Source organism: Chiloscyllium plagiosum, unplaced genomic scaffold (assembly GCF_037043375.1).
Source record: "Chiloscyllium plagiosum isolate Xiang-an unplaced genomic scaffold, Cpla_swu_hap1 HiC_scaffold_18, whole genome shotgun sequence".
Classification (NCBI taxonomy): domain Eukaryota; kingdom Metazoa; phylum Chordata; class Chondrichthyes; order Orectolobiformes; family Hemiscylliidae; genus Chiloscyllium; species Chiloscyllium plagiosum.
In genome coordinates this window covers 56,444,631-56,459,162 of record NW_028270156.1, presented here as the reverse complement: position 1 = coordinate 56,459,162, position 14,532 = coordinate 56,444,631, and the positions used below count along the sequence as shown (strand labels likewise).

The following is a 14,532-nucleotide window of genomic DNA, read 5'->3' as shown; positions in this document are numbered from 1 at the left end:
TCTCAGCCAACATGTAACACACGCAACGAGACAGGGTCCAAGTCTAGATTTAATGTTTGAAAATTAAACTAGACAGGTGGATAAAGAAGCACGTGATGACCATTTTAAAAATAATGATCATAAAGCAGTTAGGTTTAGGATCGGTATGGAAAAGGATGAAGAAAGAACAGGGATATCACTATGGGGAGGCAAACTTTACAAATCTGATAGATGATCTGGCAAAAGTGGACTGGTTACAGCTACTTGAAGGAAAGTCACAGGCAAATCATTGGGAGGTTTTCAAAAGCAAGATTCTAAAGGCATAGTGTAGACATGTCCTCATAATGAAAAAGGTTTGTACTACCAAATCCTGATACTCTTGCTTGTCCAAGATAGATGAGAGAGATCCTAACCATGCCCTTGACATTCAATGATATTGCCATCACTGAAGTTCCCACTACCGACAGCTTGGGTGTTACGTTTGACCAGGAAGCTACTGGGCTAGCCTATAAATGCTGTGAAATCAGGAGATCAGAGGGTAGGAATTCTGCAGCGAGTAACTCACCCCCGGCTTTCTATTTCCTGTAAACAATCTACAAGCATAAATTAAAAGAGAATGGAATACATCCCACTTGTCTGGATGGATGCAGCTCCAACAACACTTAAAAGTTTGACACCATCCAAGACAAGGCAGCCTGCTTTATTGGCACATATCCACAAGCATCCACTTCCTCATCACCTGCATCAAATGGACTGCAGTGTCATAGAGTCACAGAGATATACAGCACGGAAACAGACCCTTCAGTCCAACCCATCCATGCCAACCAGATATCCCAGCCCAATCTAATCCCACCGGCCATCACTTGGCCCATATCCCTCCAAACCCTTTCTATTCATATACCCATCCAAATGCCTTTTCAATGTTGCAATTGTACCAGCCTCTACTACTTCCTCTGGCAGCTCATTCCATACACGTACCACCCTCTGTGTGAAAAGGTTGCCCCTTAGGTCTTTTTTATATCTTTCCCCTCTCACCCTAAACCTATGCCCTCTAGTTCTGGACTCCCCCACCCCAGGGAAAATACTTTGTCTATTTATCCTATCCATGCCCCTCATGATTTGATAAACCTCTATAAAGTCACCCCTCAACCTCCGACGCTCCAGGGAAAACAGCCCCAGCTTGTTCAGCCTCTCCCTATAGCTCAAATCCTCCAACCCTAGCAACATCCTTGTAAATCTCTTCTGAACCCTTTCAAGTTTCACAACATCTTTCCGATAGGAAGGAGATGAGAATTGCATGCAATATTCCAACAGTGGCCTAACCAATGTCCTGTACAGCCGCAACATGACTTCCCAACTCCTGTACTCAATACTCTGACCAATAAAAGAAAGCATACCAAACGCCTTCTTCAATATCCTATCTACCTGCGACTCCACTTTCAAGGAGCTATGAACCTGCACTCCAAGGTCTCTTTGTTCAGCAACACTCCCTAGGACCTTACCTTTAAGTGTATAAGTCTTGCTAAAATTTGCTTCCCCAAAATGCAGCTTCTTGCATTTATGTGGATTAAACTCCATATGCCACTTCTCAGCCCATTGGCCCATCTGGTCAAGATCCTGTTGTAAACTGAGGTAACCTTTTTCGCTGTCCACTATACCTTCAATTTTGGTGTCATCTGCAAACTTACTAACTGTACTTCTTATGCTCACAAAGATCCAAATCATTTATATAAATGACAAAAAGAAGAGGAGCCAGCACCGATCCTTGTGGCACTCCATTGGTCACATGGTTCAAGAAAGTATTTAATCACCACTTTTTCAAGGAACTAGATGCTGGCCCAGCTACTGATGCTTATGTCCAATCAATACATTAAAAAAAATTCAGAAGCATACAGGATAAATCCAAGCTGACCACGTTCCCAAACTAAACTAGATCCACTCGCCTGTGCTTGGCTGATATTCTTCCAAATCCTTCCTACTTACGAACTTATCCAAATGTCTTTTAAACACTGTAACTGTACCTGCATCTACCACTTTCTCTGGCAGTTCATTCCATGCGCAGACCAATGTCTCTGTATAAACGTTGCCCCTCAAGTCCTTTTTAAATCTTTCTCCTCTCACCTTAAGAATATGCCTCCTAGTTTTGAACCCTCCCACCATAGGGAAAAGGCCCTTGTCATTCTCCTTATCTATGCCCCTCAAGATTTTGCAGACCTCAGTAAGGTCACCCCTTAACCTCCCACTCTTCAGTGAAAAAAGTCTCAGTCTTTCCAGCCTATGTTTATAACTCAAACCCTCCATTCCCAGGGAGTGAAGTCATATAGCAAGCTAGGAAAGCAAAGAGAGAGTAAACAAAAAGGCTGGAAATATTAAGGAAACTCCAAAGATATTTTTTCAGTAAATGAAGACCAAAATGATGATTAAGAAAATGGTTTGGCTTGTTAGAGGTATACATGATAACTTCTGTTTTGATGCAAATTATGAGGAAATGTCCTAAATGAATACATTTTCTCTATATTCACAGAGGGGAATAATGATTTTGACCTTTTAGTTAAAGAGGAGGATTGTGAAATGAAATGAAATGAATGTGAAAAAAGCACAATAAAGGGAAATATTGGAGGTATTAACCACCAGGGCCAGATGATTTGCATCCTAGGCTGCTAAAGGAAGCCAGGGCAGAAATAACAAATGCTCTGAGGATCATTCTCCAATCCTAAGCTATCAGAGGATTGGAAGTTAGTAAAGGATGCAGGGGATATGTCAAATAATTATAGGTCAGTCAGTCTGATCTTTGCAGTGGTCAAAAGACTGGAATCAATACTGCGAGATAGGATTAACTGTTGCTTAGAATGGCATGGATTAATCAGTATAATCAGCATGGTTTTGTTATGGGAAGGTTGTGTATTATTGATTTAATTGATTTTTTTTTTCAACAAATATCAAGGAAGATTGTGGATAGTGCAGTGGATGTTGTCTATGTGGAGTTTAGTAAGGCATTTGATAAGATCTCACTTTACAGACTGGTAAGAAAAACGAAAACTCTTAGGATACAAGGGAATTTAGTGAATTGGCTCCATGACAGTAAACAAACAGTAATAGTTGATGTATTTTGCAAATGGAATGAGGTTTTCAATGGCATTCCATAGGGCTTCGTTTTACATCCCTTGCTGTTTGTGGCATATATTAATAATTTAGATTAGAATGTAGAAGGTATGTTTGCTAAATTTGGAGAAATCACAACATTGGCTCCAATAGTTGATAGTGAAGAGTGGGGCTGTTAATGACTTTATAATTGCAGGAAGAGATCAATGGTTTGGTTGAGTGGGCGAAAAAATTGCAAATGGAGTTCAATCCAGAGAAGTGTGAGGTTATCTATTTGGGAGGGCAAATAAAGTAAGGCAATACAATAAATAGGAGGGTTTTGTGGGGGTTAGGGGGAAGTGAGATACCTTGAAGTGCATAACCACAGGTCCTTGAAGATAGCAGGACAGATGGATAAGGTGGTAAAGAAAACATATGGGATGCTTTACTTCATTTGGTGAGGTATTGAATACAAAAGCATGGATATAAAGCTGGAATTATATCAGACTCTGGTGTGCTGCAGTTGTAGTTTTGTGTACAGTTCTAGTCACCACATGACAGAATGCTCCAGAGTGAGATTTGCCAAGGCTTGAAAATTGCAGTTTTAAGGAAAAAATTGATAGGTTGGAGTTGTTTTCTTTAGAACACAGGAGGTTGAGGAGAGACTTAATTGAGGTGTGCAAAATACTGTGAGATGTGGGGCATGGATACAGTAGACAATGAAGACCTGCATCCTTAGTAGAGTGGTCAATTACCAGGGAGCACAGCTTTAAGGTGATTAGTTGAAGAATTAGAGGAGATGTGAGGATAAACCTTTTCACCCTGAGAGTAGTGAGTTTCTAAAACTTGCTGCCCATTTTGGGAGTTCAGGTGAAAACCATCAACTCATTTAAAGAAACCTGGATCTGCATTTGATCTAACCTACAAGGCTATGGACTGGCTGCTGGTAAGTGGAATTACAATGGGCAATTAGTTTATTTAACTGTTGCAACATGCTGGGTTCAATGGCTCCTTTCTGTGCTGTAACTTCTCTATGGTTCTATGAATGGAGGCTAGCCGTTTAACCTGCCAGCCTCAGTCCCCACATAGTACTTGCATGGCAGGCAGTAGTTTCACTCTGCCAGGAGATTGAGGCCAAATTGCAATGTCAGAATGGAATGGAATGGAATGGAATGGCCAGCAATCCAGAGAAGTGTGAGGTTATCTATTTGGGAGGGCAAATAAAGTAAGGCAATACAATAAATAGGAGGGTTTTGTGGGGGTTAGGGGGAAGTGAGATACCTTGAAGTGCATAACCACTTGCCCTTTGATTCACACTGCAAAGAGGGAAACCAGGACCAAAGTATCCAGAAAACTCAATCCTTTTCTAATGCCCAGAAATGTCTGCAGCTCAAATTTTAGTTCAACAAGCTGAGGTGTAGCAGTCTTAGTTTTCACACACTCTGCACAAACTCCCATATGCTACTGTTATAGTACACCATGTACCTTGCTGTGTCTATTAACAAAATTATTTATTTAATCATTTGGTTAGTTACTAATCCATTGAAGTGTTAGCAGATTACAGATTTCTAGCTTAGAGATGGTAGAGAACTAGTTGATGAAACCAAAAGTAACACACCTCCAAAAGAATCAATGAATCCCCATTGGCACAAACTTCCCAGCTTTATCACTCTGGTCATAAATCAAGGTACATGATAACATTCAGTGGAGAATAGCGCTAGGGTGAGGATTCAGGGGAAAAAAATAATTCTTAAGTAATTAGTGTAGCCTTTGATTAAAGACTGATATCTGAAATGTAACAGAGTCAAGTTTAAAAATGCAAGATTGTTTTCTTTCACCTCAGAGAAAAGAAGATAACCACAATTTGTATTTTGGAATTCAAGCCCGCGAAGAAATCTTTGACAAATACATACAGCACCTAAAACTTTCGGAAAGAAAATATGACAATGAGTTGAAAGAAATTTCAAAAGCAACAAGGTACTGATGTTAAATAAATTGTACAATTATTTAAATATCCAAACCGTCAGACAGAATTGAGTAATTTCTGGGATTCTTTTGGATATGAAGTTGAACAGAGTACTCAAGGATGACAGTACAAACTTAAACTAACAGTGGTAACCACCCTCTCCACCTATTTGACCAGTGAACTGATCAGTAAAGAACATCTACTAATTCACCTTTATGCTGATGTTACCACTGGTAAACTTCACTGTGTTGTAATGCATTTTAAGTTTGGTAGAGGATCTCAAAACATTTACTCACTCCATACAAAAGGATTTTTAAATATAATTAAACCATCAAGTTCTTTTAGAATTATTTCCATCACAGAAAAGTTGTTACTGCAATGTCTCCTCTCCTGAGCTGTGTATTTTCTTTTGTTGATCACTTGCAATTTATTTCCATTCCTCATCCATGTGTTGAGTGTGGAATGGATAAAGGAATTGGGAGACCCAGTCATAATGAATGATCTGAATGTTTACATAATAAACAAATAAAACCACGAAGTGGTCAATGAGGGTGTAAATATTTGAGCACTGTATATTGACAGGAAGTTTGTGAAATGTCTCATAATAATCTAGTGACTAGAAAGTGAGTAACTAATAAAATAATGAAACTGCTCAGTAGATGAGTGGCAGTTAATCTATTGTAATCTTCTGCTAAAAATGTTGAGCTTTAGTTGCTTCTGTAAAAATATGAGATACTGATCAAGCTTGCTGCCAAAACCTAATGTGTCAACTTCCTGTTTATTACAGAATTCGAATTATTAATTTCATTCTTTGGAAGATAAGATATTCAACAAACAATGGAAATGATAACAGTCTGAATGGTAAACAAGATACCAATAAGTCTACAGTCTGAATGATACCAATTGTTCATTCGAAAGTACAATAAATACTTCCTATTTCAATACTAAAACTAACCATAATTTTCAGATTGTAATCCTGATCCACAGTTATTTAGGTGTAGCCATTTCATTGGCCCCTTGTTTAGTTTCATACCTTTAGAATTCTGTGCTTGGAAAACATTAGCGTTTTCTTAACTTGCAAACAAATTAGTCTAATTGTTCTATCTGTTCTGGTCCTGTTGTGTGTGTTTTAGAAGATTTTTAAGGTGTATTGGTCCTTACGGAAATGTGGCTAGAGTCTTAGAAACATAGGTGTAGGAGTAGGCATTCCTTTCAACACTCTAGGATGAAGGCCATTGAGGTCCTGAGTATTTGTCAACTTTCATCCAATTAATTTCTTCAGTCTGACTCATCTAACTAACATAGATTTATTTCATTTCCACACTCTTTCTCAATCCTTGCATCATGATTATTCCAAGGAGATACTTTATGTCTTCCTCCATGAGGGTAGACACAAAGTGCTTACTCAGCTTCTCTGTCATTTTTCTATTTCCTATCATAAATTCTTCTGTTCCTGCCTGTATTGGATTGACATTTGTCCTTGCTAACCTTATCATTTTACATATCTCTAAACTCTTTTCCAATACATTTTTATCTTGTTATTTTACAACAAGCTCTATTCTTTCTTTATCATTTTTTTGGTAGTCCTTTACATAATTTTAAAATTCTCCAAATCCTCAGCTTACAAATCTTTCCGTCAACTTCATCAGACTCTTGCTTTGAACTGAAACAACCTCTAGCTTCTCTTGTTAGCCATGACTCTTTCAATTTTCCTGTTGGATATTGTTGCATTAAAGGAATATATGTTTTTTTTGAAAAATCAAACACTAATTCTTAAGATACTAGACATTGCCTATCTACTGTCAAAAAGCTATCTTAGCAAGGCTAGGAATATTCTAGCCTTATATTCCTGAAATTCAGAACCACTTTTGAGTCTCAATACCATTTGTGTCTGCATTGCATCCTTTGCATGATTTTTGGAAGTGGATAATTATTAGGCTGTCTCCACTTTCATCTCCAATTAGTAGGAGTTCTGGATAGTGATTTTACACAAATCTCCCCTACACCCCCAAAATGCTGGTGCTGACAAACTAATTGCATGGTGCTAGCTGCCTTCTTCACTATGTGGTGGAAGGCTGACCTGTAGCTGGATTAACTTCTGCGACAGTGGAATGTGGCCTAATCATAGTCATTATTTAGGGGTCTCAACTGATGTCAGATGAAAATATTGACCATGAGCCTTATTGACTAAAACTTAAAAAGATGGTGCAGAGAAAGTGGCATCAGGTTCATGTATGCTACTGTCTCAATTCAATGAATCCCCTTAATCTCTGTCAATAAGATTGTTTGTTAAACAAGTAACCTAGTGTAAATATGTTGTTGGTGTCCTGGGTTTAAAATTCCAAGATGATGAAAAATACTCATACTACTGTAGTTTCTCTCTTGTATTCTGAAACCACACATCAATAGACACTTACGAACCTTATCTCTTAACACAGCTACTTGGTGACATTAGTGCACTTCAGCATTTCAATGTAATTCCTGTTTCTTTAAATTCTCTCCAAGACAGTTTACTCACTTAATAATGATCTGGATTTGTGTATTCAGGACATAAATTCAGAGGCTGAATTTAATACTGAGGAGGATAGCAATAGACTTCCAAAGTTATGTGCAGACACCAAATAAGGTTAGTAGTGGATGGCACCACCCTCTTGAATGGTCCTCCCTATCCATCTTCCTTCCCACCTATCTGCTCCACCCTCCTCTCCGACCTATCACTTTCACCTCCACCTTCATTCTATCTATTGCATTCCCAGTTGCCTTGTCCCCAGCCCCACCCCTATCCCATTTATCTCTCAGCACCCTTGGCCCACAAGCCTCATTCCTGATAAAGGGCTCATGCCCGAAACATCGATTCTCCTGTTCCTTGGATGCTGCCTCATCAGCTGTGCTTTTCCAGCACCACACTTTTTGTCTCTACTCTCCAGCATATGCAGTCCTCACTTTCTCCTAGTAGTGGATAGAGTGTGGTGTGGTGAACTGATTTTGAGCAAGCTGTAGTGAAGCTGGAAGTTAAAATTTAATGCAAAGAAGTCTGAAATGAAATATGTTTTAGAAGAAATAATGAGGATAATGTATTCACTGTTTACATCTAAGGAGCTGCTCAAATAATGAGGACTTTATGTATGTAATTCTTTGAAGGTGAAGGATTGAGGGTGTCCTTAGGAGATTTGCAAGAATGATCCCAGGGATAAAGGACTAATCATGAGGGACAATTGAGGACTCTTGAGTCTGTACTCAATGGAGTTTAGAAAGATTCATTGTAAGGAAATGTTGGGGCTTTTAATTTGGCCTCTCAATCCTGCTCCGCCATTCAGTATGATCATGGTTGATCATTGAGTGCGATACCCTAATCTCACCCTCCCCAATATCACTTGATAGTTTTAGCCACAAGACTTATGTCTATTCCTTTCTTGAAAACACCTAATGTTTGGCTTCAATCACTTTCTATGGTAGTGAATTTCACAGGCTCACCACTGTCTGGGTGAAGAAAGTTTTCCTCAGCTCAATCTAAAAGATTTAGCACTTATTCTTAAACTATGATCCCTATTTCTGGACTCGCCCACCATCAGGAAAATCCTTCCTGCATCTAACCTGTCTAGCCCTGTTAGAATTTTGGAGGTTTCTATTAGATTCCCCTCATTCTTTTAAACTGTAATGAATATAATTCTAACTGGCTCAATCTCTCCCAATATGTCAGTCCTGCCATCCCAGGAATCAATTTGGTAAACCCTCATTGCACTTCCTCTATAGCAAGAACATCTTTTCTCAGATAAGGAGACCAAAACTACACACAATATTCCAGGTATGGCCTCACCAATGCATTAGGTAGGTTAAAAACAATGACTGCAGATGCTGGAAACCAGATTCTGGATTAGAGGTGCTGGAAGAGCACAGCAGTTCAGGCAGCATCCAAGGACCTTCGAAATCGACGTTTCGGGCAAAAGCCCTTCATCAGGAATAAAGGCAGTGAGCCTGAAGCATGGAGAGATAAGCTAGAAGAGGGTGGGGGTGGGGAGAAAGTAGCATAGATTACAATGGGTGAGTGGGGGAGGGGATGAAGGTGATAGTCAGGGAGGAGAGGGTGGAGTGGATAGGTGGAAAAGGAGATAGGCAGGTAGGACAAGTCCGGACAAGTCATGGGGACAGTGCTGAGCTGGAAGTTTGGAACTAGGGTGAGGTGGGGGAAGGGGAAATGAGGAAACTGTTGAAGTCCACATTGATGCCCTGGGGTTGAAGTGTTCCGAGGCAGAAGATGAGGTGTTCTTCCTCCAGGCATCTGGTGGTGAGGGAGCGGCGGTGAAGGAGGCCCAGGACCTCCATGTCCTCGGCAGAGTGGGAAGGGGAGTTGAAATGTTGGGCTACGGGGCGGTGTGGTTGATTGGTGCGGGTGTCCCGGAGATGTTCCCTAAAGAGCTCTGCTAGGAGGCGCCCAGTCTCCCCAATGTAGAGGAGACCTCATTGGGAGCAACGGATATAATAAATGATATTAGTGGATGTGCAAGTAAAACTTTGATGGATGTGGAAGGCTGCTTTAGGGCCTTGGATAGAGGTGAGGGAGGAGGTGTGGGCACAGGTTTTACAGTTCCTGCGATGGCAGGGGAAAGTGCCAGGATGGGGGGTTGTAGGGGGGCGTGGACCTGACCAGGTAGTCACGGAGGGAACGGTCTTTGCGGAAGGCGGAAAGGAGTGGGGAGGGAAATATATTCTTGGTGGTGGGGTCTGTTTGGAGGTGTCGGAAATGTTGGCGGATGATTTGGTTTATGCGAAGGTTGGTAGAGTTGAAGGTGAGCACCAGGGGCGTTCTGTCCTTGTTACGGTTGGAGGGGTGGGGTCTGAGGGCGGAGGTGCGGGATGTGGACAAGATGCGTTGGAGGGCATCTTTAACCACGTGGGAAGGGAAATTGCGGTCTCTTAAGAATGAGGCCATCTGGTGTGTTCTGTGGTGGAACTGGTCCTCCTGGGAGCAGATACGGCAGAGGCGGAGGAATTGAGAATACGGGATGGCATTTTTGCAAGAGGTAGGGTGGGAAGAGGTGTAATCCAGGTAGCTGTGGGAGTGGTGGGTTTGTAAAAAATGTCAGTGTCAAGTCGGTCATCATTAATGGAGATGGAGAGGTCCAGGAAGGGGAGGGAGGTGTCAGAGATGGTCCAGGTAAATTTAAGGTCAGGGTGGAATGTGTTGCTGAAGTTGATGAATTGCTCAACCTCCTCGCAGGAGAACGAGGTGGCGCCAATGCAGTCATCAATGTAGCGGAGGAAGAGGCGGGGAGTGGTGCCGGTGTAATTATGGAAGATCAACTGCTCTTATGTAGCCAACAAAGAGACAGGCATAGCTGGGGCCCATATGTGTGCCCATGGCTACCCCTTTGGTCTGGAGGAAGTGGGAGAATTCAAAGGAGAAATTGTTAAGGGTGAGGACCAGTTCGGCCAAACGAATGAGAGTGTCGGTGGAAGGGTACTGTTGGGGGCGTCTGGAGAGGAAAAAACAGAGGGCTTGGAGGCCCTGGCCATGGCGGATGGAGGTGTAGAGGGATTGGATATCCATGGTGAAGATGAGGCGTTGGGGGCCGGGGAAACGGAAGTGTTGGAGGAGGTGGAGGGCGTGGGTGGTGTCTCGAACGTATGTGGGGAGTTCATGGACTAGGAGGGATAGTACAGTGTCGAGATAGGTAGAGATGAGTTCAGTGAGGCAAGAGCATGCTGAGACAATGGGTCGGCCAGGGTGGTCAGGCTTGTGGATCTTGGGAAGGAGGTAGAACCGGGCAGTCGAATTTCAGTAAGGCATCCTTGTTCCTCTACTCATCTTCTCACCATGAAAGCACCATATATTTTGCTTTCTTTACTGCCTACTGCACCTGTGTGCTTATTTTTACATTAGCTTGTTCCAGAGTCTAAAGAAACTTGAAGAACAACCATCTATGCATTCACTATTTCTTGGGTCACTCCTTAAGTATGCTCGGATGTAGTTCATCAGGGTGTGGGGATTTACCACCTTTCAATTCCATTAATTTCCCCAACACCATTTCTCTAGTACAGACCTGGTTCAGTTTCTCTCTCTCAGTAAATTCTATGTTTCCATCATATCTGGCACACTATTCTTGCCCTCTTTTGTGAAGACGGAAACAAAGTATGAATTTAGTTTGTCAGCCATTTCTTTGTTCTGCATTATGAATTCCCCTATATTAGCTTTTACCAAATTCCTCTCTTTTCATACCTATAGAAATCTTTAGTCAGTTCTGATGTTCCCTGCAAGCTTACTCTCATACTCCGTTTTTCCTTCATAATCAATCCCTTGGTCCTCCTTTACTGATTTCTAAACTGTTCCCATCCTCAAGTTTGTTTTTTGTTTCTTGCCAATTTGAATGCTTCTGTTTTGCATCTAATACTATCTCTGTCTTACCTTGTAAGCCATGGATTGGCCACTGTTCTCTTTGCAGTCTACGCCAGACAGGAATAAACAATTGTTAAGTTTATCCATTCGTTCTTTGCATGCTTTCCATTGCCTATCTGCTATCATTTCTTTCAGTAACATTTCCCAATCCATCATAGCCAACTCACACCTCGTTCCACTGTAGTTTCCCTTAGATTAGATTCCCTTAAGATTCAGGACTCTAGTCTTGGAATCAACTAACTCTCCATCTTGATGAAAAAATCTATAATTTATCATATTACCAGTTATTCCTTTGTCATTGCATAATACCCATTCTAAGATGACCCGTTGTCTGGTTGATTCATCAATGTATTGATCCAGAGAACCTCCTATATGCACTCGAGGAATTTCTCCTCCATGGTATCGTGATTAATTTGATTTGCCCACACCATTTGTAGATTTAAGTGATCCAGAATTACAGATTTCCTTTACCACATGCATCTCTGATTTCTGTTTAATGCTATTCCCAACTTCACCACTACAGTTTGGCAGTATATATACCATCCCTAGGAGAAAGTGAGGACTGCAGATGCTGGAGATTAGAGTTGAGAATGTGGTGCTGGAAAAGCACAGCAGGTCAGGCAGAATCTAAGGAGCAGGAGAAGACATAAACCCTTCATCAGGAATGAGGCTTGTGGGCCGGGGAGGCTGCTGAAAGATCTCTCAGCTCCCTGGCCCACAGCCTCATTCCTGATGAAGAGCTTATGCCCAAAATGTTGATGCTCCTGCTTCTCGGATACTGCTGACCTATTGTGCTTTTCCAGCACCACACACTTGACTATATATACCTCCACTAATGTGTTTTGTCCCTTGGTGTTTCACAATGCTTTCCACTCAGATTCTACTTTGTCTGAGCTAATGTCTTACCTTAGTACTGTGTTTATATCCTCTTTAACCAGTAATACTACATCATCATCTTTTCCTTTTTGTCTGTCCTTCCTAAATACTGAATACCCTGGATGATCAGTTCTCATCCTTGGTCTTCCTCCAGCCATAACTCTGTAATCACAACTATATCATACCAATTTATATGTATTTGTGCAATTAATTCATCCACTTTATTTTAAATGCCTAAAGGCTTGACTTTTTAACATTCCTGTCTCATTCTGACTATGTTATATTGTGGCTTTGTTTAATTCTGGCCTTTGAATCCTCTGCCTATAACTGCTCTTATTCTGCTTTCTGTCTTTTATTCTTGTCCTTTTCCTTGATTTCCCTTCCTTCTTGAATTGATTCCTATCCCACTCCCAACTTAGTTTAAACCCTCCCAAGCCACCCTAACAAATATTCCACCTGGCCCTGCCCAGCTATAACCTGTAATATTATTCCAGTAAAGTTAGGAAAATGAAAAAAAAACTTCAACAGTTCTATGAGACACTTACATTAACACAAATTCTGATATGGAGTCAAAATTTTGGTGAGGTTTGCATCAAGGTTAAATGACTGTAATGCATGCTACTTATTTTAATCTCCAATACTTGTTCACATTGTATTAATTTTTAACAACAGTTTCTTTTTCAAACATCCAATCTCAGGAAAACACATTTCTACTCACTTTCCAAAGCTAGTTGGTTATATATATTATCGATAAGGCAAATCCATTTGTGACAGGACACAATGTAGTATACAATACTACAGTATACAATATATAGTGAATAAATGTTGACAAGTTTTGTAGGCTACTTCATAGCCTATCTATGAACCTGTCAATATTCTTCTGTAAACACTCTCAGATATCTACCCAATTAAATTCTTAAGAGAATGATGATCTATGTTGATAATGCGGGGGTCAGAATATACAATATCCATTTAATGGCGCACAGCTTCTTTACAAACAATACAGATATATTAATCGAGCATTGTCCTTATGGTAATGGAAGCAATATTGAGTCACTAAGTTGCTCTTCATTGCTGGGTTAATCAATGACACCTTCTTGCTTTGGGAAATTTTCTCCCCAACCAAACAAACCTCTTTGAGCTTTCCTCCAGCCCCCTGAATGACAGCAACCCCAACCCCTACTCCTATATTCCCTTTTTTTTCCTGGGACAAACTTGCTTCTCCTTCCAAGATCGCTTTTTTCCCAGTGTAGACTTACTTATGCTTCACTGATCAACTGAATAGAACCTAGCCCTGTTAGTCAGGTTTGGCCTGTGGGTGCAGAAGTCATCAATCCATGCCATGTATGATGTTTTGTTATTACATAGATTTCAGACCAGATAGACAGGTTATCTTTAAGACAGTTAAATAATGCTGATGTTCTGCTTTCAGTTGCATTCAGAGCAGTGGAGTCAGTAACGTAATGTATAGTAACATCAGTAAACGCAGAACCCAGACTATGTATAAATCTAAGTGTAAATATTATAGCAATATAATTAGTTAGTTGTATTAGTTAACTTCAAGACATCTGTCTTAACAAGGAAGTGTCTTTGTGGCATAAATTATGTAAGTTAACATATAGGACAGCACTCAGAACACATCATACTGACCGTAGTGTTTGACTCAAGAAACCATGTCATGGTAGCACATTTCATGCTATGCGGAATCTTGACTTCTGAGGAACTCTCTGGGATTTCCCACTGTAAAGAAAGGTAAGTAAAATTTGGCCTTTGGTTCGCTTAACCTTTTCAACCTTGGTGCTACTGATCTTTAGCAGGTATGTCTCAACAAAATAATACTTCACACAATAGAAAACCTGATAGGACTGCTGGTACTTACATAAGGTAAGATAGATCATTCATTGTATTGCTATAGGTAGAAACAAAGCTGTTTCTTGTCTAATGTTCTTCTTTCCCTCTTAGCTAAAAACTCTCTACGCAAATTACTGGATGATGGTACATTCAAAGCAGTCTTCCCACTTCACGAGGTAAAATCTAACCTTCATTCTGGTAGTAAAGTAAATTGCGTTCATTAGTTCAACGCCTTATCTTGGGCAGTCATGCTTTACAAATAGTTTTGTATTGTGTTGGAAATTGTATCGGTCTACTTTGACAAAGTAAGGTCAAGAAATGAAATGATTTACACACTTATGTCTTTAATGCTGATAGTTTAGGGATAAATACTAGATGACTCCCT

General features: G+C 40.6%; 1 protein-coding gene across 2 annotated transcripts in view; it reads left to right on the top strand.

Moving 5' to 3' along the window:
- LOC122557905 (anoctamin-9-like) overlaps positions 1-14,532 on the top strand; it is a 133,943-nt gene that overhangs the window by 28,494 nt on the left and 90,917 nt on the right. For both annotated transcript variants that reach the window (XM_087996675.1, XM_043706110.2), the window contains exons 4-6: positions 4,904-5,037; positions 5,814-5,887; positions 14,259-14,323. In XM_087996675.1, the coding sequence (XP_087852801.1) occupies positions 4,904-5,037; positions 5,814-5,887; positions 14,259-14,323 (273 nt within the window). The remainder of the gene's footprint in view (positions 1-4,903; positions 5,038-5,813; positions 5,888-14,258; positions 14,324-14,532) is intronic.